The 21,400-nt window shown below is 39.1% G+C and overlaps 1 protein-coding gene across 1 annotated transcript in view; it reads right to left on the minus strand.

Annotated features, from left to right (window-relative positions):
• The window catches only part of Sap-r (saposin-related), a 42,303-nt gene extending 22,590 nt beyond the window's left edge, over positions 1–19,713 (minus strand). The window contains 10 exon segments of the mRNA NM_001043366.1: positions 2,053–2,250; positions 5,331–5,478; positions 13,259–13,319; positions 13,821–13,854; positions 13,965–14,162; positions 16,282–16,426; positions 16,861–16,865; positions 16,868–16,900; positions 16,902–16,930; positions 19,537–19,713. Of these exon segments, the coding sequence (NP_001036831.1) occupies positions 2,053–2,250; positions 5,331–5,478; positions 13,259–13,319; positions 13,821–13,854; positions 13,965–14,162; positions 16,282–16,426; positions 16,861–16,865; positions 16,868–16,900; positions 16,902–16,930; positions 19,537–19,591 (906 nt within the window). The 5' untranslated portion in view covers positions 19,592–19,713.
• Positions 19,714–21,400: the final 1,687 nt, after the last annotated feature.

Raw genomic sequence — 21,400 nt, forward strand, 5'->3', positions numbered from 1 at the left:
ATGCTGTATTTGTATATTAAAATAGTTGTTTTATAAGTATCTAGATTATCGCTAGTCCGTAACCGGACACATTGTATATAGTATAATAAATTTCAAATTATTTAACTCATTCAATCAAGATTGGAAGTACGTTATTAACCTTCCATATTTATTTACTTTAAACACAACAGCATAAATACAAAGAAAAACGTTCTATCGTATTGTAGACGTTCATTAAAACGATAAGTAATGATTACATATGTACGTATCATTTATTAAAATAACATGACATAAGGTCATTGAGCGACATAAATAATACGAAGTTATCGACAAAGATAACCCGGTCATCGTGAACATTAGTCACAAAACACACTACGGCAGATATTAAATTACAATATTTTTATGCAAACGGCTTATTCAGTGGCCAATTATCACTGTGGTGTGATAAAGCTACTGGGAATTTTTTTTATAGTTTAAATTTATTTAAAGCATATTTTTTTTCTTTCCTTGGATTTTTGTATAGAATACTTACGTTATGATGATAATGTATTGTGTGCGTCTCATATATATTACTGTTAAATAAATATGAGAAAGTTTACATTAGTAGATAGTTGACGAAACAAACTAGAATCATATTTTTTATAATACTAAACCGGAAAGAAAATAACTGCAAAATAATTAAAAACAAACAATCATTTGCATTTTATGCGCTGCATAACTACTTCTGTCATTTAACTAATATCAGTCTCATAGTGTTTCTTTGATTAGTAAAATTATTTATATTTAACAATAATTTAGTATTTATAATTTTATTTGATATAGCATTTTAATTTAATTGGAATAAATAAGCGATTATCTTTAATATCTCGATAATTAAAATATGAAACTGTACATAGGTTTAAGAATTTAATGCTGAAGTTTCCGGCTCACGGGACGTCATTTTATGACCATTCCTTTACGGTTGAAGCAGTCCTTTTATGGAATGCACTACCCTTAAGCATCTCCCTGCAAGGTTGCCTAGAAGAGATCGCTTTCAGCGCCGCCAATTTATGTCACCGTCTATTATTTGCTTTATATATTGTTTACTCTGTAGATGTAGTGTCAAATAAAAAGTTTTATTATTATTATTATTGTGAGTAAATTGAAAAAGAGAAGCATTTTTTGATGTGAAACATTTATAGCCGCACGTAAAACCGATTTCTGGCGTGGCGACGCGTCGCCATGCGCAATCGACTGTGCGATTCTCTCCCACTCGATCCGGCGTTAAGCCATCTCTCTCGCTAAACTGAGCTCGGATACCTATAGTGTATACTCCGTAGTGTATACAGTGTTGTTTACCACAGTATACATAACCTGTGTTTTACTTGAAAACAAATTATTTTTTCGTAATATTTTATTTTATCATTATGACATATTTAGTTCCTATCACAATCTGTTCTTTTCTGCAGATTACTTTTACAAAATAATGTCGACGTTTCACATCTGCCAGGCGTCCCGTGACGGCTCACATTTTTTTTCTTTTTTTTCGAGATTTGACTTTGTCTTTAGCGCACGGAGTGTTTTTTTTTTTTTATTGCTTAGATGAGTGGACGTGCTCACAGCCCACCTGACGTTAAGTGGTTACTGGAGCCCATAGACATCTACAACGAAAATGCGCCACCCACCTTGAGATATAAGTTGTAAGGTCCCAAGTATAGTTACAAAGGCTGCCCCACCCTTCAAACCGAAACGCATTACTGCTTCACGGCAGAAATAGGCAGGGTGGTGGTACCTACCCGTGCGGACTCACAAGAGGTCCTACCACCAGTAATTACGCAAATTATAATTTTGCGGGTTTGATTTTTATTACACGATGTTATTCCTTCACCGTGGAAGTCAATCGTGAACAATTGTTGAGTACGTATTTCATTAGAAAAATTGGTACCCGCCTGAGATTCGAACATCGGTGCATCGCCTCAACACTTATGCACCAGACGTCTTATCCATTAGGCCACGACGACTACTAGATTCGTTCGTACTAGATTCTTAATAACCAGCGGTAGCTTTAAAAGAATTAAACTGTCTTTGACTTACGTAGTCTACAAGCAGCCGATCGATCTTAGCGTTGTTACAGAGTCCAGCGACAGAGCACACGGCTTGGGGGTTCATCTCTGAAGCGAGCGTCTCAATCAGCTCGACCACGAACTCATCGGCCAATTTCATACATCCCTCTGCCACGAACTTTATGGAAATCAACTTGCACGAACCCTCGAATACTTCTTTTATTTCTTCCTGAAATTAAAAAAAGGAAAAGTGAAGTTTCTATACTAACTAATAGTCGAAATTCGACTATAATTAATTGAAATTATAACTTTGTACACAATTATGATTCTATTTTCAAAAACTATTATTCTTCTATAACCATAGACTTCGCCAAAAATACACCTTAGACAAATATTAATAAAGAAACAATTATTTAATCTATTCTTAATTTGACCACAGACTTTAAGCAATAAGAAGTTTGACATTAAACAAATAGTGTGCATGCGTGTGTGTGTCAAATACATAGTGGTAGTGTGTGTAATGTTTTTATTTATTGATTTAGTGTATTTTTATGCATAATTAAAAAAAAACTATTATTATTCTGCACTCCTTCTCTATATTCTCTACGAGTGCGGGAAATTTTATACTCCTCCGTCCGCGCAATTTCCGTAAAAAGGGGTACAAAGTTTTTGCTTCACGTATTAATATATAGATAATATATAAATCTACAGTGGTTTTTACGGATGTTCCGTTATAATTACTGAACCATGCATCCGATTGACTTGAAACTTGGTATCCATGTAGAAAATACGCGTACTTAATGGATAGGCTAATATTTATATGAGTGTTGGACTCCCTACACCAGTTGCGGGGGCGTTAGTATTGAGAATCTTTGTGGAGGTGAGAAACAATAATGTTAATTTTAAATGCCAAGCGGGCGAGTACGGCTAGTTACTAATAAATTGACAATACTGACAAAATAGATCGCAGTGTGGTTTTGTTATCAATGTGAAAAAAGGCCTAATGATAATAATAAATCACTTTTGATAGGGTGTCTTATAAGCACACACAAGTGAGTACCACCATAATTTTTTACTTTTTTGTAACATTTTAATAATAACTAAAGGCAAATAAAGTAAATAGTCATGGCCTAAAGGAAACGATGACCGGTGAATTCGTATCAACCGATGCGACTCTGCCAATTTTCGTATCTCACAGGCCAATTTTTGTAATTTAATACATACTCAACAATAAATGTTCAGGAACTTCCACGGGAAATAATTTTGCGTAATAAAAATCAAACCCACAAAAATTATAATTTGCTTATTTAGTATATTATTATAGTGTCTTGTGAACCAGTAGGTAACACAAATGATTAAATTTTATTGAACGGTTTTAAAATTTCGTAATTGGTTATTTTACAAAAATAGTGATTATCCTGGTTACTATTTTTGGTAGGACGTCTTGTGAGTCCCCGCGGGTAGGACCACCACCCCGCCTATTTCTGCCGAGAAGCAGTAATGCGTTTCGGTTTGAAGGGTGGGGCAGCCGTTGTAACTATACTGATATCTCAAGTTAGGTGGCGGCATTTACGTTGTAGATGTCCATGAGCTTCGGTAACCACTTAACGTCAGATGGGCCGTGAGCTCGTCCACCCACCTAAGCAATAAAAATTAAGCTGTTTTTTTTATTGTTTCATTGTTGCCGACAGATTGCTTGTTACAGGCGTTCTTATTAGAGACGTTCACAATGCAGAGGTTAAGTTTATCGGGCGTTGACTTAGGACGACTTTATGCCGAGAGAAGTTCATGTAATGTTTGCTTGTACTGATAATAAACTCAAAGTGAAAAATTCTATAATCAAACTTAATTGGGCTTTGTCGGGCTTCATTATTTTGTTATCATGTTTGGTGGTAGCGAGAATCCGTTAACTAATTTTCTGTGTAGTTTTTATTAAAAAAAAATTAATATATCTATACATATAAATAAAATTGGAGTGTCTGTTTGTAATATTGAAATAACCGCTTTTTACTACATACATATGAATGATACGCTACATACACTAAAATAACATTTTTTACAATTTTTGTCTGTCTGTTTTTTCCGGCTAAACAAGGAACGGCTGGACCGATTTTGACGAGACTTTCACTGATAGGTAGCTGATGATATAAGGAGTAACTTAGGCTACTTTTTTTTAAGACTAGCTTCGCCCCGCGGCTTCTCCCGCGGTACGACAATAACCGCGGGTAACATAGTGGGACTCGGCTAACAATAATAAAATTTAATGTTTCCGAAGCGAAGCGAGGGCGGGTCGCTAGTATGCTCTAAAATCGAGGTAGTTTAAGAGTCCCATGAGAAATACAAAACGAACCAGTGTTAGAAATCTGACTTATGCTTCAACGCTATCAGAGCTATCCAAGGATAGAAACTTTTAATGGAAATACATGATGGCTTCACGATAAGAACAGAGAGTGATATGAAAATTAACCTGAGGATGCAATTATTATCGGATAACGGGGAATTAGTGATAAGAGCAGGTCGAGAAGAATGAGTTCGCTCATATTGGGATCAACGGCACAACCAACTTATTGACATTTAATAAATAACCTCTGGTCATACGAATGTATTGGATGTGCTGATAAGATATAGAAATAGCTTAGAGAAATCGTAACTTACAGAAATGCTATTTTGGAATATTTTTAAGGTGAGCTACACATGTATACACAAAATAAAGGTGGATGTACATATGTGCGTATTGTATTGCTCTTCTTTTTTGTTTTTGTAATCTTAAATTTATAAATTTCTCTGTTTTCATTTGTTTACTTTCTACTTATATGTGGTTTTGATGGTGGAAACTTGTCTGGTTATTGTTTTAGCTGTTTTTTTATATATTATAACTAGCGACCCGCCCTCGCTTCACTTCGGAAACATTAAATTTTATTATTGATAGGCGAGTCCCGCCATGTTGCGCGCGGTACGACAATAGCTGCGGGTGACGCCGCGGGGCGAAGTTAGTCTAAAAAAAGTAGCCTATGTTACTCCTTATATCATCAGCTACCTATTAGTGAAAGTCTCATCAAAATCGGTCCAGCCGTTCCAGAGATTAGCCGGAACAAACAGACTGACAGACAAAAATTGTAAAAAATGTTATTTTGGTGTATGTACCGTATATATATTCATATGCATGTAGTAAAAAGCGGTTATTTCAATATTACAAACAGACACTCCAATTTTATTTATTTGTATAGATATATTATGTTTGTACTGTTGGTTTCCCAAATAAATAAACAAAAGAAAACTAAGAATATACATTATTTAAAAACATTATACCTGAGTTTCGTTGCTCTGTAGTTGGTCTCTCGCCTGCTTCACCATGTCCAAGCATATCTGGCATACGTTGTCGTTGTCCTCCGGGAAGGTCATTTTGGACCACACGCGGTTGATGCAGTGAGGCGTAGCGTTGCATTCTCGGCCAGTGCTTTGTACGTAAACATATTTATATAGGACACACAGTTTCAACAGATATATTTACGACTAACACACTCTTTACGCCAGTTTCATGAGCTTTTGAACAAATATACATAATGCTGTGGTGGTACCAAGCCAAATTGACTTATATACATACTAGTACAGTCTAATTGGACAGAGATGTTCAGTGTTCCGTTAGGATGTTTAGATTGCTTTATATATAAGTTAGTTCAAAACGGAGATGGAAGGATTTACGTAAGCTATAACTTAACTAACTATGACTCTTCTTCTTTTTCTCCACCTTATCCCACTAAGTGGGGTCGGCATAGCTAATTTTTCTCTTCCATTCTCTTCTATCAGCCGTCATCTCAACACTCACTCCTCTCTCTCTCACATCGTCATTCACACACTCCATCCATGTCTTCTTCGATCGACCTCTTCCCCCTCTACCTTGCACTACCATTTCCATACATCTCCTAGTCACATGCATCTTCTCTCTACGCATCACATGTCCATACCACGCTAACCGTCCGCTCCTTAATTTGTTGCTTACCGGGGCCACTTTCACACTTCCTCTGATATACTCATTCTTTATCTTGTCCATTCTTGTCACTCCACACATCCATCTCAACATTCGCATCTCTGCCGCATGCACTCCTCTTTCATGCTTTACTTTCGTCGCCCAACACTCAAATCCATACAGCACGACAGGTCTAATGATCGTTTTGTAAATTTTTCCCTTGAGCTGAAGGGGCATTCTACGATCGCATGCTGTTGCAGAGACCTGTCGCCATTTCATCCAACCAGCGTTTATTCGATTAGTGACGTCCCGGTCTATGTTGCCGTCGTTCTGGAGTATAGAGCCGAGGTACTTGAAGTCGGAGCAGGCTGGCAGGGATACACCATGTAAGGCGATTGGCGTGAAGTCTGAAGAACCACCAAAATCACAAAACATGTGCTCGGTTTTTGTTCGACTGCTCTTCAAACCCACGTTTTCCAACCTTTCTTTCCATTTTGCCAGTCTCCTCTGTATCTCAGGCCCTTCCTCTCCAACGAGAACAATGTCGTCAGCGAACAGCATACACCAAGGCGCCTCTTCCTGTATGTCCGATGTTAGGGCATCCATTATTAGGATGAACAGGTAAGGGCTTAAAGCTGATCCCTGGTGTAAGCCTACCGCCACACTGAACTCTTCGCTATCGCCAGCTGCGGAGCGTACGTACGTACTAGCTCTACCGTACATAGCTCGAACAAGCCTTTGGTATTTCCCTGGCACTCCTTTCACTTTCATGCTCCACCACAAAACCTCACGGGGAACCTATAACTAATATAACTATAACTCTATAAATATAACTCTATACTCTACTACTATACTCTCCTATACTATATTCTAACGTAAATATAACTCTATACGAACTATCTATTTAGAAGAGAAAAAAAAAACAAGTATTCACCATAACTATTGACTGAAAACTAAACCAATAAATTGCAATTTATTTTAGCGAAAACGAGCAGTCATAGCAGTGGTAGTAATATGTAGATAAAGTACATCTGAATGTTTTTATCACGTAGAAGGCAATACGTTCGTGACCTAAAGGTGAAGTGCGTGCCTGGCATTTTCGTGATTGTTTTTTTTAGCTGAGCTGACCATACGAACTCGCGGTCTATCTGAAGTCCAATCCTTCCGTGATGCCCCTAGATACTGAGCAAGTGTTAAGTTTCAGCTAAGTTTCAATGGCATTTGTGACAAGACCAGTCGAGCGTTTCCAACACGACCGTATGTGATTTAAATTTAATTGTACTAGCTGTTACTCGCAGCTTCACCCGCATGGTCAAGGTGAAGAGTCAATGTAGTTCGATAAACAGAAGCCTTGGGGGTCATCCGTAAATTAAGTCACACGTTGATGGGGGGGGGGGGGTATCAACGAAATCTTACACCTTTAAACGAGCAATTCTTGTATATTAATATATATATAATCTGAATCTCGGAAACGGCTCTAACGATTTTCATAAAATTTAGTATACAGGGGATTTCGAGGGCGATAAATCGATCTAGCTTCGATTTATTTTCAGAAAATGTTGTTTTATTCGTGTTTTCAATAATCAACTCTTTCCGACATCTGTTGGCGAATAATAATACTATTTTTCATAATTGAGGGCAACTAACCGCTTTAAAGACACAACAAGATGGCGTTATCAAAAAAAAACCCAGCAAAGCTCGGTCATCATCTTGTGTGTCATAGTGTGACAAGGGGCATGGGGGTCAACAGTTTAGTGAAGTCACATGTTAAAATTTAAAATATTAAACGCGAAATTTAGATATAAATAAAAAACTAAAAATCCACGAAGTTGAACTATAGTCATTAATAATTTAGCATTCTCGCTATGAGATTATCTCTCATGCAACGTCATTTAACTTACCTACAAGCATAAATTGAAATAATGTGTGACGTCACATCAGAAGGGGGTTATAAAAATGTGACAACCTGTGACAAGGACGGGGGGAGGGGTTCAAAAGTCTTAAAATTCGTGTGACGTAATTTATAGATGGCCCCTTGTCTTGCCAATGTCCATACCGAGATCTGTCATCGACGACTTTAAAAAGCACTTATTACGGAATACGTTCACGACAGATATCAATTTACAGCCTCGGGTCAACTCCATGGGTTTACTACACGCTTATTTATCCACGTTAGTTAATAGAGACCACAATAATGTACTTTGGACCCATTTGTCATCTCTCCACTAGATTTATTTTTCATTTTTCTAATAATGCATTTACTTCATTTTTCTAATAATGCATTTACGTAGTCGTAGTGGCCTAAAGGATAAGACGTCCGGTGCATTCGTATGTAGCGATGCACCGGTGTTCGAATCCCGCAGGCGGGTACCAATTTTTCTAATGAAATACGTACTCAACGAATGTTCACGATTGACTTCCACGGTGAAGGAATAACATCGTGTAATAAAAAAATCAAACCCGCAAAATTATAATTTGCGTAATCACTGGTGGTAGGACCTCTTGGGAGTCCGCACGGGTAGGTACCACCACCCCGCCTATTTCTGCCGTGAAGCAGTAATGCGTTTCGGTTCGAAGGGTGGGGTAGTCGTTGTAACTACCTTAGAACTTATATCTCGAGGTGGGTGGCGCGTTTACGTTGTAGATGTCTATGGGCTCCAGTAACCATTTAACACCAGGTGGGCTGTGAGCTGGTCCACCCATCAAAGCAATAAAACAAAAATAATAATAATAATAATGCATTACAAACAACAACATAAAATATACCTTACCGAAATTGCAATAAAACATTTAAGAGCAAAGACATTCGAGCAATGACAATCGAACGTGAGTTTCGTTCATTGTTGGCGTTTTAAAATTTTAAACTGTTTTACTTAGAAAACAAACAGCATTGTAACCGGAACTTATTGAACGACTGAAAGGCGAACGTAATCATTGTTTTGTAATCGTTTCAAAGCGAGAACCGATGTTTGGGAATAGACAGGTCAATGTACTCATAGTACATAATATAACTACTGAGTAATAATACTGGCAGTTTCGGAAGCAAATAATATGTAAACCAAATAAAAACATATCATCAAAAAAAATTAATTGGCATAACGTACATCCTTAAATGGACAAAAAGTACGATGTACGTATTTTTATTCAACGGTCACCTCGGTTATTTCCTATCAGTACAGTTTTAGCACTGATAAGAAAAGTGAGATTGTTTAATTAATGGAAAACATTATGACGACTTCGGCAGGGGTTTAGGCAATGGTTGTGTATTGCTCTGTTTGTATAATTGCATTTTATCTGTGGGTCATCTTTTATAACTAGCTCGTCAGATCTAATCCCTATATAGTAACATTTTGTTACAATTCCCGTACGTTTTAACTGACATGATGGCACAGTACCGTCCCTGACTGCTGGACCGAGGGTCGTGGCATCAATTCCCAAAATCGGGAAAACGCTCATGTGATAAACAACTTTGTTTACTCTTTCTTTGTATGTTCAGTATCTATATATGTACACATACATATGTATTTATGTAACATATATAAGCATGCATATCAGTCTCATTGTTTATATTTCTTATTATTAATTACTGATTGTAGCGTGTGTAAAGTCGACACCGTTATTCTTAAGTGTGAATCATAATATGATATGAACATATTATGTTCTTATTTCAAAGTTAAAATACTATTTAATCTTTGAGACTTCAACTTTAAGTTGATGTAACTTCTTGGGGTCCGGCAACAGTTTAACATCAGGTGTCGGTGCTTTTAGGCTCTTCAACCACTGGTCACCGTGCGAACCAACCCACAGACACAACCAACTGAGCTTCGCACCGGATCATCTTATTGGGTTGCGATTTCAATCCGGTGGTAGGTTCCGCTCTTTTGCTAAGGCCAGTGTTAGCAAACTCTCTCAGGTTGAGACCGCGAGCTCACCTACCGGTCCGCGAGTAGTTGGAATAGCCCCTCGAGTTACCATCGATTAGGCAGGAGGGGGGGGAGACCTACGACCAGCACACTGCCGCCCGAGACATTGCACCGGGTGGTCGGGGGTCTATTTCCGGACTCATCCCGAACGGCCTTCATCCCCCCTGTAATGGCAACGGCGCAGGTCGCTGACGGCGGAGAGCTGGAAGGTGTGTCCCAGGCGGAATTTGAGGCGGCAGTGGCGAGGATGCGCGTGAAGCGTACAGCACCAGGCCCCGACGGTCTGTCGAGTCGAGCATGGGCTCTCGCTTTAACTGAGGATGGTTTGGGACCTGCACTTCGAAGGCTGTTTAGCAGGTGCCTCCGCGAGGGCAGGTTCCCGGAGCCGTGGCGCACGGGCCGGCTGGTGCTTATCCCGAAGGACGGTCGCCCTAGAGACGAGCCCTCCGGGTATCGCCCGATAGTAGTGTTGGACGGGGCCGGTAAGCTCCTTGAGCGTGTGGTTGCCGGGCGTCTTGTTCAGCACCTGGAGAACATTGGGCCGGATCTCGCGTCCAACCAATATGGCTTCCGGAGAGATCGGTCGACCGTGGACGCGGTCTTACGGGTCCGCGATCTTTCCGACCAGGCGTGCTCTGGGGGAGGTGTACTGTTGGCTGTGTCGATTGATATTGCCAACGCCTTCAACACGATCCCCTGGAGCACGATCGTGGAGTCATTACGGTTTCACCGCGTCCCCACCGGTCTCCGTAATCTGATTGAGGATTATCTCTCGGGGCGGGCGGTGATCTTCCCCGAGCGGAGTGGGTGGGGACGAAAAACAGTGTCGCGTGGGGTTCCACAAGGGTCGGTACTGGGTCCACTCCTTTGGAATATAGGCTTTGACTGGGTCCTCCGCGGGGCTAACCTACCTGGCGTCGAAGTGGTTTGCTACGCTGACGACACGCTGGTGACGGCTCGCGGAGACGACTACCGGTCAGCAGCCGTCCTGGTTGTGGCTGCAGTGGCAACTGTGGTAAGACGAATAAAGAGACTCGGCCTCGAGGTGGCCCTCCAAAAATCCGAAGCAGTGTGCTTTCACTCAGCTCGGAAAGGGCCACCTCAAGGCGCGAATCTCGTAGTCGGGGGTGTCACCATTGCTGTCCAGCCGAAGCTCAAGTATTTGGGCCTCGTGCTGGACAGCAAATGGAGATTCGACCACCATTTTAAAGCGCTGGTTCCGAGGCTCATGGGGGCGGCAGGTGCGCTGACCCGTCTTCTTCCCAACGTCGGAGGATGCAGCGCCGGTACTCGGCGACTGTACCTTGGGGTGGTGCGCAGTATGGCCCTGTACGGTGCTCCCGTGTGGTCGCCCGCACTCTCCGCGAGAAACGCGGCTCTGCTGCATAGAGCTCAGCGGGCGCTCGCGGTGAGGGTCATCAGGGGGTACCGCACCATCTCTCAAGATGTGGCCTGCGCTCTCGCTGGATCCCTACCCTGGGACCTTGAGGCCGAAATCTTGGCTGCGGTATATCGGCGTAAGGCGCAGGCCTTGAGTCGGGGACGGTCGCCCGGCCCGTCGGCTGTCGGTCGGTGGAAGCGTGCTGCGCGTCATGTAGCATACGCTAAGTGGAGAGAGCGATTGCTGAAAGAACTTGGCCAAACTTCGGCCACCCGCCGGCGCACCCTCGAGGCCCTGGTGCCCGTGCTGGAGGCATGGTCGGATCGGCGTCACGGCGTACTCTCCTTTCACCTTGCGCAGGTCCTCTCGGGACATGGCTGTTTCGGGAGGTACCTGTGGAAGGTCTGCAGGAGAGAGCCACACCCGGGCTGCCACCAGTGCGGGCACCCGGACGATGACGCGCAGCACGCGCTCGAAACGTGCCCGCGTTGGGAGCACTCGCGGCGAGATCTCGTCGCGGTGCTGGGGAGAAACCTCTCCCTGCGGGCTGTCGTCGCCCGCATGTTAGAGGATCAGGGCTCGTGGGAGGCCATGGCCAGGTTTTGTGACCTGGTAATGGCGTCCCGTGAGGCTGAGGAGCGTGAAAGGGAGTGGGATCCCTCTTCAGCACCTCAGCGCAGAAGGCGGGATGGCCGGCGCGGGCGTGAAGCTCCCGCTCAGCCCCCGTAGGGACTATCAGGTGGCGGGTGCGGGGGCGCCCGGTACTCGACTGTCGGTCCGGTGGTGGGGCGATGCAAGGTGGCTCCTGTGCGCCGCCCACGGTGTATCTCCCGAAATGACGTCCTTCGGGATTTTCCCGGAGATGAAATCCCGTCTTATCATCAGGACGGGTACCGGCGAAGGCGGACTTTCGGCGCGCACTGCGGTACCGTAGGTCTGGTGTAGCCGGTGTGGTGGAGCTCGATGGGGTTTAGTCGGTAGTCGTTCTGCGGGGCAAGTGCTTCGCGCGCCTTTTTCAAGGCGTAGTCTCTTGCGAGGAATTCGGGGAGGTGGAGGACCTTCTCGTCCCCCTCTTCCTCTCAGGAGGCGCCGGAGTCCGACATAACCCGGTTCGTTACCCCCGCGGACCGGGTATCCGTAAACGGATTCAAAAAAAAAAAAAAAAAAAAAACCATTCTCAGTCTAACTACAGAATATATAAATTATATTCTGCAACAAAATGTAACATCTTTTTCACTTTTGCATATATGTGCATATTTTAGTTTTTGTTTTTTTATTGCTTAGATGGGTGGACGAGCTCACAGCCCACCTGGTGTTAAGTGGTTACTGAAGCCCATAGACATTTACAACGTAAGTGCGCCACCCACCTTGAGATATAAGCTCTAAGGTCTCAGTATAGTTACAACAGGTACCCCACCCTTCAAACCGAAACGCATTACTGCTTCCCGGCAGAAATAGGCGGGGTGGTGGTACCTACCCGTGGGGACTCACAAGAGGTCCTACCACTAGTAAATTTCACATATCGCATATAACGGTCTTCAAATACAAGAAGCGATACAACAATTGTTGTATTTCAAAAAGAATTTCTTAGAAACTATTCATTTCCTGTTCCATAATTTCTCACTAACGACCGGTCATTATTAAAGTGATAATATTAATGTGTTTTTACTCTTTAAATAATTAGTTGCGTTCGTTACGAACTATTTACTATTTGCTTTAGTTTAACTCAATACGTTTTAAATATTATTTATTATATTTATTATATATATATTTATTATTTTGCTTTGTCATTTTAAGCGGCAGTACTCGAGAAAGAAATATCTCTTCACACGAATTTGTTTTTTCTTGAATCTGAAATACGCTGTTGGTTTATAATTCAATGTTATTATTTTTATTATTATATTATATTGAGTTTTGTAAACCTTTTTATTTATTATTCTTCTTAGTCAAAATACGTAAGCCTTACCTAAAATTACTGCACCAATACGAAGGACCCCAAGTACAACGGGATTTTCCAAGGAGCTGATCTGTAAAATATTCGGATATTTATAAAAAAAAAAAAAATGTTAACTTAACATGGATATGTATTGAAAATTTATGTTCTGCAATGTTATTATATTTTTTTGGTTCGTTACACCTGAACAAACATTATTTGTATTGACATGTAAACGAAACATTTGTTTTACGTAGTTTTAATGTTTTCATATTCACTTCGATATTTTGTATGAACAGTCACCAAATTCTATTATGGCGTGAACTTGTTAATGGAATCTCATATTGAATTTTATTAAATTACTTTATTAAATGTTATTATTTTATTAAATAATTCAGTATGATTTAAAAACTACTTTAAATGACTGACGATCGTCAGTGATGAAGAAAACTGTAAAGTATTCGTAACGTCGTAAAGAATATGATGTAAAAGTATAATAGTTTTAATTAGGTATGTTATGTAGGTACGACTCGCGAAAATTCTAGAAAATTCTATACTTTATTAGTGACATATTTAAAGTCATAACGAATCTTACCTTTATGCTTGACGGGCACGTTGGTGCTTTTCTTCTGCGGAAATAAAGTTTAAGTCAAATTTACATATTTTTTAAAATGAAAAAGAGTTTAAAAAAAAAGTTTGTTAACAAAAAAAAAATCGAAAATCGAATAACAAAACTCACGTTCAACGAAATAATATTGTCCAATTTCATGTTGTTACACATGCCGACGATTTTGCACATTGTCTCGGCCGATGTGTTCGATTTGAGAACGTGATGTATGTAATTTTCGAATTGGGCCGTGTTGTCTTTGCATATCTTCGCGATCGCAGGATACTGGATATCCTGGCACGCCGATTCGATGCTCGCAGCCAGATATTCCTATATTGAAAGTGAAATATTTGTTTCTGCAAATTATTCAAACTTCAAATGGATCTCGAAGTCGAATTGTCCGAAAAGACAGGTTGCACTCTCGATAAAAGGATTTGTCAAAGCTGTCGAGGGTCTTTGGTCCGGAAGTCTTACTCCTCGCTGTACGGAAAACAATAACCTATTCATCCCCAACAGCATGCAAATAAGCAACTCTATGTTTATAGCCGTTGTTAAGCAGATTAATCCAAGACAGATTTCAAAGTTGGAAAAATGAGACTTTTATTTTTTACTATATACCTAAATATACTGGTTAACTAAAACTCTCATCATAATATTAAAGAATCGTCAGGTAAGCAAGGTATATACTGGTAGGAAGGCGTCTTGCGACCTCGCCCGGTATTATCACCACCCAGGAATTTCCACCACGAAGCAGTAATGCGTTCCGGTTTGAAGGGTAGGGTAACTGCTGTATTATAGACTAGCGACCCGCCCTCGCTTCGCTTCGGAAACATTAAAACACACATGAAACCAAAAAAATAAAATAAAGTAAAATAAAAAAAAAGTAGCCTATGTTCATCAGGGACAATGTCGGCTTCTAATGGAAAAATAATTTTTCAAATCGGTCCAGTAGTTTCGGAGCCTATTCGAAACAAACAAACAAACAAATCTTTCCTCTTTATAATATTAGTATAGAAAATGAGACTTAGAACTTGTGTCTCAAGGTAGGTGGGGTACATTGATGAGTTTCGGTAACGACTCAACTCCAAGTAGACCATGAGCCGTCGTTCAGCCGTCTAAGCACTAAAAAATAATAAAAAAAACAAAGTTTTTGACTGTTTTAATCTTTACGAACAACATTAATCGGTTTGAAGCAAAATTTATCACTAACAAACTAGTAGGTCAGCTCACGGGGCTCAAACCTGACGACGTTGCTAACACGAACCCCAGCAAGAGTCGTGCTTCGCAGAATCTACCACCGGATCGGAAGCGCGACTTACTGAGAAGATCCTGCGAGAAACTCAGTGGGTCAAAACAACGATTAGTGTCCAGCCTTATATAATAACACTGTAACCTCAGAAATTGTACGTTTTTGATCGCTTTCTATTAGAACCTGTAGTCTCTATATATAAAAATGAATTGGTGTTCGTTAGTCTCGCGAAAACTCGAGAACGGCTGGACCGTTTTTTTTTTTTTTTTTCCACAGTAGAAATCGCCTGATCCCCACCCGCGCGGCAGGTGGGGTATGTGGGAGTTGAACCTCACTAAAAACTCCTGCCGCTCACAACCGGCGCCCTACCTCGGACCGGGCCGGAGCCCAGCCGGGGCTATTGAAACGGCGGGACAGGGTTGACGCAGAGCACATTACATCCATCCCACCGTCCCACGGACGCCGGACCGGCGGCCGCCAGCGACACGACCACCGGTTCCCTCGTTCAGCGGGCCGAGAGCCCGCTTTGATGGCGCCGCGGGCTGGACCGATTTGGCTAATTTTGGTCTTGAATTATTAGTGGAAGTCCAGAGAAGGTTTAAAAGGTAGATAAATATGAAAATGCTCGGAATTAAATAAAAATAACAATTTTGTTTTTCCTTTGATGTGTCCTCCGTCGGACGGATTAAATTTGTTTGTTTTAAGATTATTTTATGCAAAAGCTTAGGTCTTTTATTTATCGATTGAGGCACTACGAAGTCTGCCGGGTCAGCTAGTCAATAATAAATATATTCCATAGATGTAATATCTATGTTCAATATACAATCGTGCTAATGCCCTAATCGCTTGATGCGACAAATTTCATAGGTTTGAGAATCAGCTCGAAATAGAAAAAAAATATTGAAACGCCCAGAATTTCGCAGTTACATTTGATTAAAGCTACTTCCTTTCCATAAGACAGTACAAGAAGCCACCAACGATTTTCCTAACTAAATAAAATATACCTGTTCATCACACGAATTCTTGACCTATGCAGGAATCGAACCTACGACCCTAGGCGCAATTTTCAGAGCCGCTAACTACCGAGTCAGTCACAACTTATTCGTTAGTTATTACCATAACTCGCTGCTTGCCTACCCAGCTTCTCATTTCAAATTCCGTGAATGAAGTTCTCATTATTTACTACGTCTTTAAACTTACCTCATTAATAAGGTCTTTAACATCTTTGAGTCCTCGGAATAGTTTCACGAATTTCGATGATATTTCGTTGTCAGAAACATCCGGCTTTTGTTTCTCCCACACAGTCGCCGTACAGTGTCCAACCGCGCCGCATTCAGCCCCCCGCCTATCAACAATGACTCAAAACGTTTATTATGTACACAGCCCAACAAAATTGTTTCTGAATCACCGTTATTGAATCATTATTTACTTAAGTAAATTTTATTGTTAGAGGCGATACGTTTTCTGTAACAGTCCTGCGTATGCAAGAATACATATTTTTGTATAGGTATTGATCTAAATTTAACATCGTTAATGTTGATATAATGCCAAACATGACGGAGAAAATAACATTATTATATGTTCACGTCACAGTAATTAGAAAATATATATTTTTTTATATATGCCTATATTATTACTATTGTGTATTAAAATGGCAATATACATAATTAAACAACTTTTATGTTTGCAAATAATTTAGTTAACATTTGAGTATAGCATAGTTAATTAAATAACACGTAAATAATATATCACGAATATAAATGCTGTTTTTCAACTTACTTTAGACTCTCGCACCATACTTGTGGTCCCTTAGCACATTCCTTCGGTACTTGTCGCGCAAACGACAAATCTGCGAAACAGATTGCTATTTAGAAACATGTTTGCATTAAACCGCTAGACAATTTTTCACTGGTCGGAGTGCGCGTTGCAAGTCCTAACGGGTAGGTATCACCACCTTGCCTATTTCCCACCCCCCAAGAAGCCATGCGTTCTTGTGTTAGGGGCTATTACTAATTGAGAATTAGATGTCATGTCTTAATGTGTTGTGGCAGTCACGTTTTGTCTATGGTCTTCGGAAACCACTTAACACCAAGTACGCAGGGGGCGCATTCGTTCCTGTACGCCTTAAAAAATTGTCAAGATCCACGTACCTATTTGTTCTTTATATGATCGTTTATTGTAGTTTTGTCTTACACTAATCTTGTACATAGACAAAGAAAGTGATGAATAAAAATATCTCATTATTTGTTGACTTTGTGCCAATTCAATTTGTTATACAACTTTTAGATTAGTATTTTAACAACAAACATTCGTATGATGGGCATGTATATTAGTTTATTTTCATTTTAAGTTCAAATGAAGATCGGACCAATGCGAGAAAAATCAGACAATCTTGTAGCATTCTGATAGAATTTCAAAACCGTGAACCGGCCATCTTATTGTCATTCCATAAGCATGTTATTGGATATTGTCATGTTATGATAAATATAAACATTAAGATAGAACAGAGGGTTAAGTTTACTTATTTTTAATTTTTTTAGTGCACTTATGTTTTTGTGTACTTTCTTGTACATGAAAAACCAGAATTATAACAAAATCTAAACTATTAACAGAGGAAAAGAGAAAGGCTGCTTGTTTGTAATTAGCTTATGAACGTTACATTAATTGTTTCTACCTAATTTTCTATTTTTCTGAATCTATACAGGGACACAGTAACTCTGTTACTTGAATTTTAGTGAAAGAACATTTTTGTTTATTAAATAAACATTTGAAGGAAGGAAGGTTGTTTCTATGCAATTTAGACTTCAACTTTATGCCTTTAACTGGGCAGCAACATTGATGTTATGTTGCCTGCGGCATCACCAAGGTTTCAAAACACTTGTCCTGTCAAACTTAATGATTCTCTGATGTTATTTGTTCTCATTATCTTATCATATTTCTCTCTGGGCCTGTGTGTTCTGATTAATAAGCAGCTGACATCAACAGGAAGTTCTTAATTCAGACCACATTTTTAATTACTTTCCTTTAGGACTGTTCCAGATATATTTTTATGGCGATTATTATTTTAATATGTTCATTTTTTCACAACATATAATTAACAATTTAAAGATTCAATGACATATTCAAGGACAATTATTGTTTCATTTGTCTTACGCAAACAGGAAATATAATAGCTTTTAGTAGGTTAGGAATGATTCATTTGCCATCACTATTTATATTATTACATTTTTTTTGTTCTAATTATTACTAATAGGTAGAAGTGGCAAGAGATAGATTTTTAGTTTAGTTGCAAATTTTTTGCTGTCTTTATCATATTTTCTATTTTTATTGTGTACATGAATAAATGCAGTCATGGTCATCACGGGTGTCAAGTGATTGTCAGTTTATAGTGGCCAAACATCTTGAGACATGAGGTCAAAGTTATTTGTATAGTATATAGTATAACTTCAAATCAGTACACATGACTGCTTCTTCTACTGTCTACATGTATAGATTTACAATACACTCTACCACTAGTGTATGCTAGCTGGTGATCCCAGTATGGCAGTGTCATAATTACAGAATGCTGAATGATGCCATGGTACCCGTAATTACCTTTTATGACAACTATGGGAAGGAGATAGGGAACCAGAGAAAAGGATAGTAACATTAAAATTTTAGAAGTTTTATGTATCGATCTGAGACTGAGGGAAATAGTTCTCAGTTATGAAAGGTGTTAGTGAAGAAGAAAACCATTTTGATAAAAATCGTTTTTCTTAGCATGGACTATGTTAAAAGCTATATGATGCAACCTAGGGTAGCAGATTATGTATGATACTACACTAGCCTACATGTGTTTATTCTCTAAGTGCTGAATAATAGCTAAAATGGATTTTTACTGTCTTGGAACTTCCATTAGAAATTTAAGGCTATGAAACATATCCAATTTAAAAAATTGCAATGAATAAACAACAATAAACAACAATGACGATTCTTCATTTAAAGTTCCTTTAAAATGATGCTGTCAGAGTTTAATGTAATTTGAAATATTTTAAAGTAGACCAAAACATGGACCTTTTTTGTTAGGAGCTTGTGATCTGGTCATAGCCCATTACTTGTTTATTTCCTCATTTCATTATTGTTTAAATTATATTATGGTGTCCACTTTACCAGCACATAGGCATTGGAAATTGTATTATTCAAGAGAAATTATCAATGTATTCTTTTTTGACGCCTTTAAGGCAGTTTGAAGAACAGTTTACTTCTAACTAAAATCAGAAAGTGAGAGTAACGTATTTTTTGCATTAAAATTTAATGATGTAAGTAGTAGGAAATCGAAAAAACGGTTTCCTAATTTTATTGCAAGTATTTTTACGTATTTTACTTAATTTGGATTAAGCACGACAAGGTCAGCCTTAATTACAGTCTTTGAAGTAGAATGATTGAAGCATGAGACAGAAAATATTAAAAACTTACTTGTACAACAAAGGAACGTTAGAGACAGTAGACAAACAGCAAACGTGTTTGTCATCGTTGCGAATGTAATTTAAGTTCAACACTCCAGCTTTGATTTTGGCTCTCCAAATACTAAAATTTAAATAACTCTGTTCTAATTTTATTGCGTATCGATTGATATCAAAATGTTAAGTCACCGCTGTCAGTCACTAAATTCACAATACTAAATTTTGCTGCGAGCAAAGCAGCAAGTGGCATAAAAACAAATACAAGCAAAAAATAAATCAAAGCTGTCAAAGTCAACATTGCGTGACATAAAATGTCAATGTCACATATGTCAATGTGATGTTTATCTGCTAGCATAACATATATTAGCCATGGAGTTAATAAGTACATAGTAACTCTATGATATTAGCATAATTAAAACGTTTAATGGTTTTTTAATTAGGTTTGCAATGTAATACTCTATCAAAACTGTTACTAAAACTGTAATAAACTATATATATAATCTATTAATGGTTTCTATTAAAATTGTTTTTGGAAATAGATAATTATTCATTACAAAGAAAATAGTATTTGTTTGCACAGTTTTGAAATTATTCTATTCATCCATAGATGGCGGTTGTTAATCAATTTACTACTCGTTATGTATGTATTCATTCATAGATGGCGGTTGTTAATCAATTTACTACTCATCAATAGATGGCACAGTATTCTGTGTTACTCAAGGTGCCAACCAGATTAACAAAAAATAGCGAAATTAGTTTCAATTAATGTTTCTACAATATTTTACCATTAAACATGCCAATGAAAGTGTCATACAATGAAAAAAAAATCTTTGGCAATGAAAGCAAAAAGCATGCACTGGTAGGCTACAAATCCTGTAGGTAGGTACGTCTGTCTACTCGGAGTCCGATAACGCTCTAAATCGAGCATTGAGCCGATAGGTAGGTAATTTTTTAAATAATTTTCAGAATTTACCTAACATTGTATTCTCACAAGACTTCCTAAACGCAGAAACAAAATTGTAATAAAAAAACTACATACAAGATTACATAGGTAGTTCTAGTGTGAAGGTGTATGTACATATTGCCAATTATGAACGAATGATTTGGAAGCAAGAGCAATAGGTAGTGCAAACTTTTGTAAAATGTCATTGGGCTAAGGTTTATGTTCGTCTGTCTACAACAGCAGTAAATACATAAAAACATCCATAAAGTAGTCATTGTAGAGTCATTGTAGAGGTAGGTACTTTTAATACAACAATAAAGAAACTTCTAGAATAAAATTCACGAGGAAATAGAAAAGCATATTCATTTCCCAGGTTGATTTTTCTGAGACACAATTAGAAGGTTTTCCTGCGGGATTGGAGTCGGGTCGAGTAATAAAATTAAGAAGACGCCCCGGTCGGACGGTCGCGGTAAGTCGATGTCTTCCGTGGGCATAAAACAAATCCGCCCGGAGCCGGCCCGTGAGGACTGCCGCACACAGCCAACTATGGAGACTTGTTTGCAAAACAATAATATTATAGCTTATTCATTGCATCAAACATAGTGTTACAATTGCAGTGTAACACTATACTTGAGACCTTAGAACTTATATCTCAAGGTGGGTCGCGAATTTACGTTATGGATGTCTATGGGCTCCCGTAACTACTTAACACCAGGTGGGCTGTGAGCTCGTCCATCCAAAAAAAAAACATTCGCAGCGCTACCAGTATCGAAACTTGATAAGTACCAGTATCCAAGTTGAAACGTTCATTTTAAATCTATCTTCATTTTAAATCTAGACAATTAAAATTCACAAAATTAAAAATAGAGTAGAGTACTTATGGTATGCTTTATTATACTCATTGTACATCAATATAAAATAAATACAAATATAT

The sequence above is a fragment of the Bombyx mori genome, chromosome 12 (assembly GCF_030269925.1).
Source record: "Bombyx mori chromosome 12, ASM3026992v2".
NCBI classification, from domain to species: domain Eukaryota; kingdom Metazoa; phylum Arthropoda; class Insecta; order Lepidoptera; family Bombycidae; genus Bombyx; species Bombyx mori.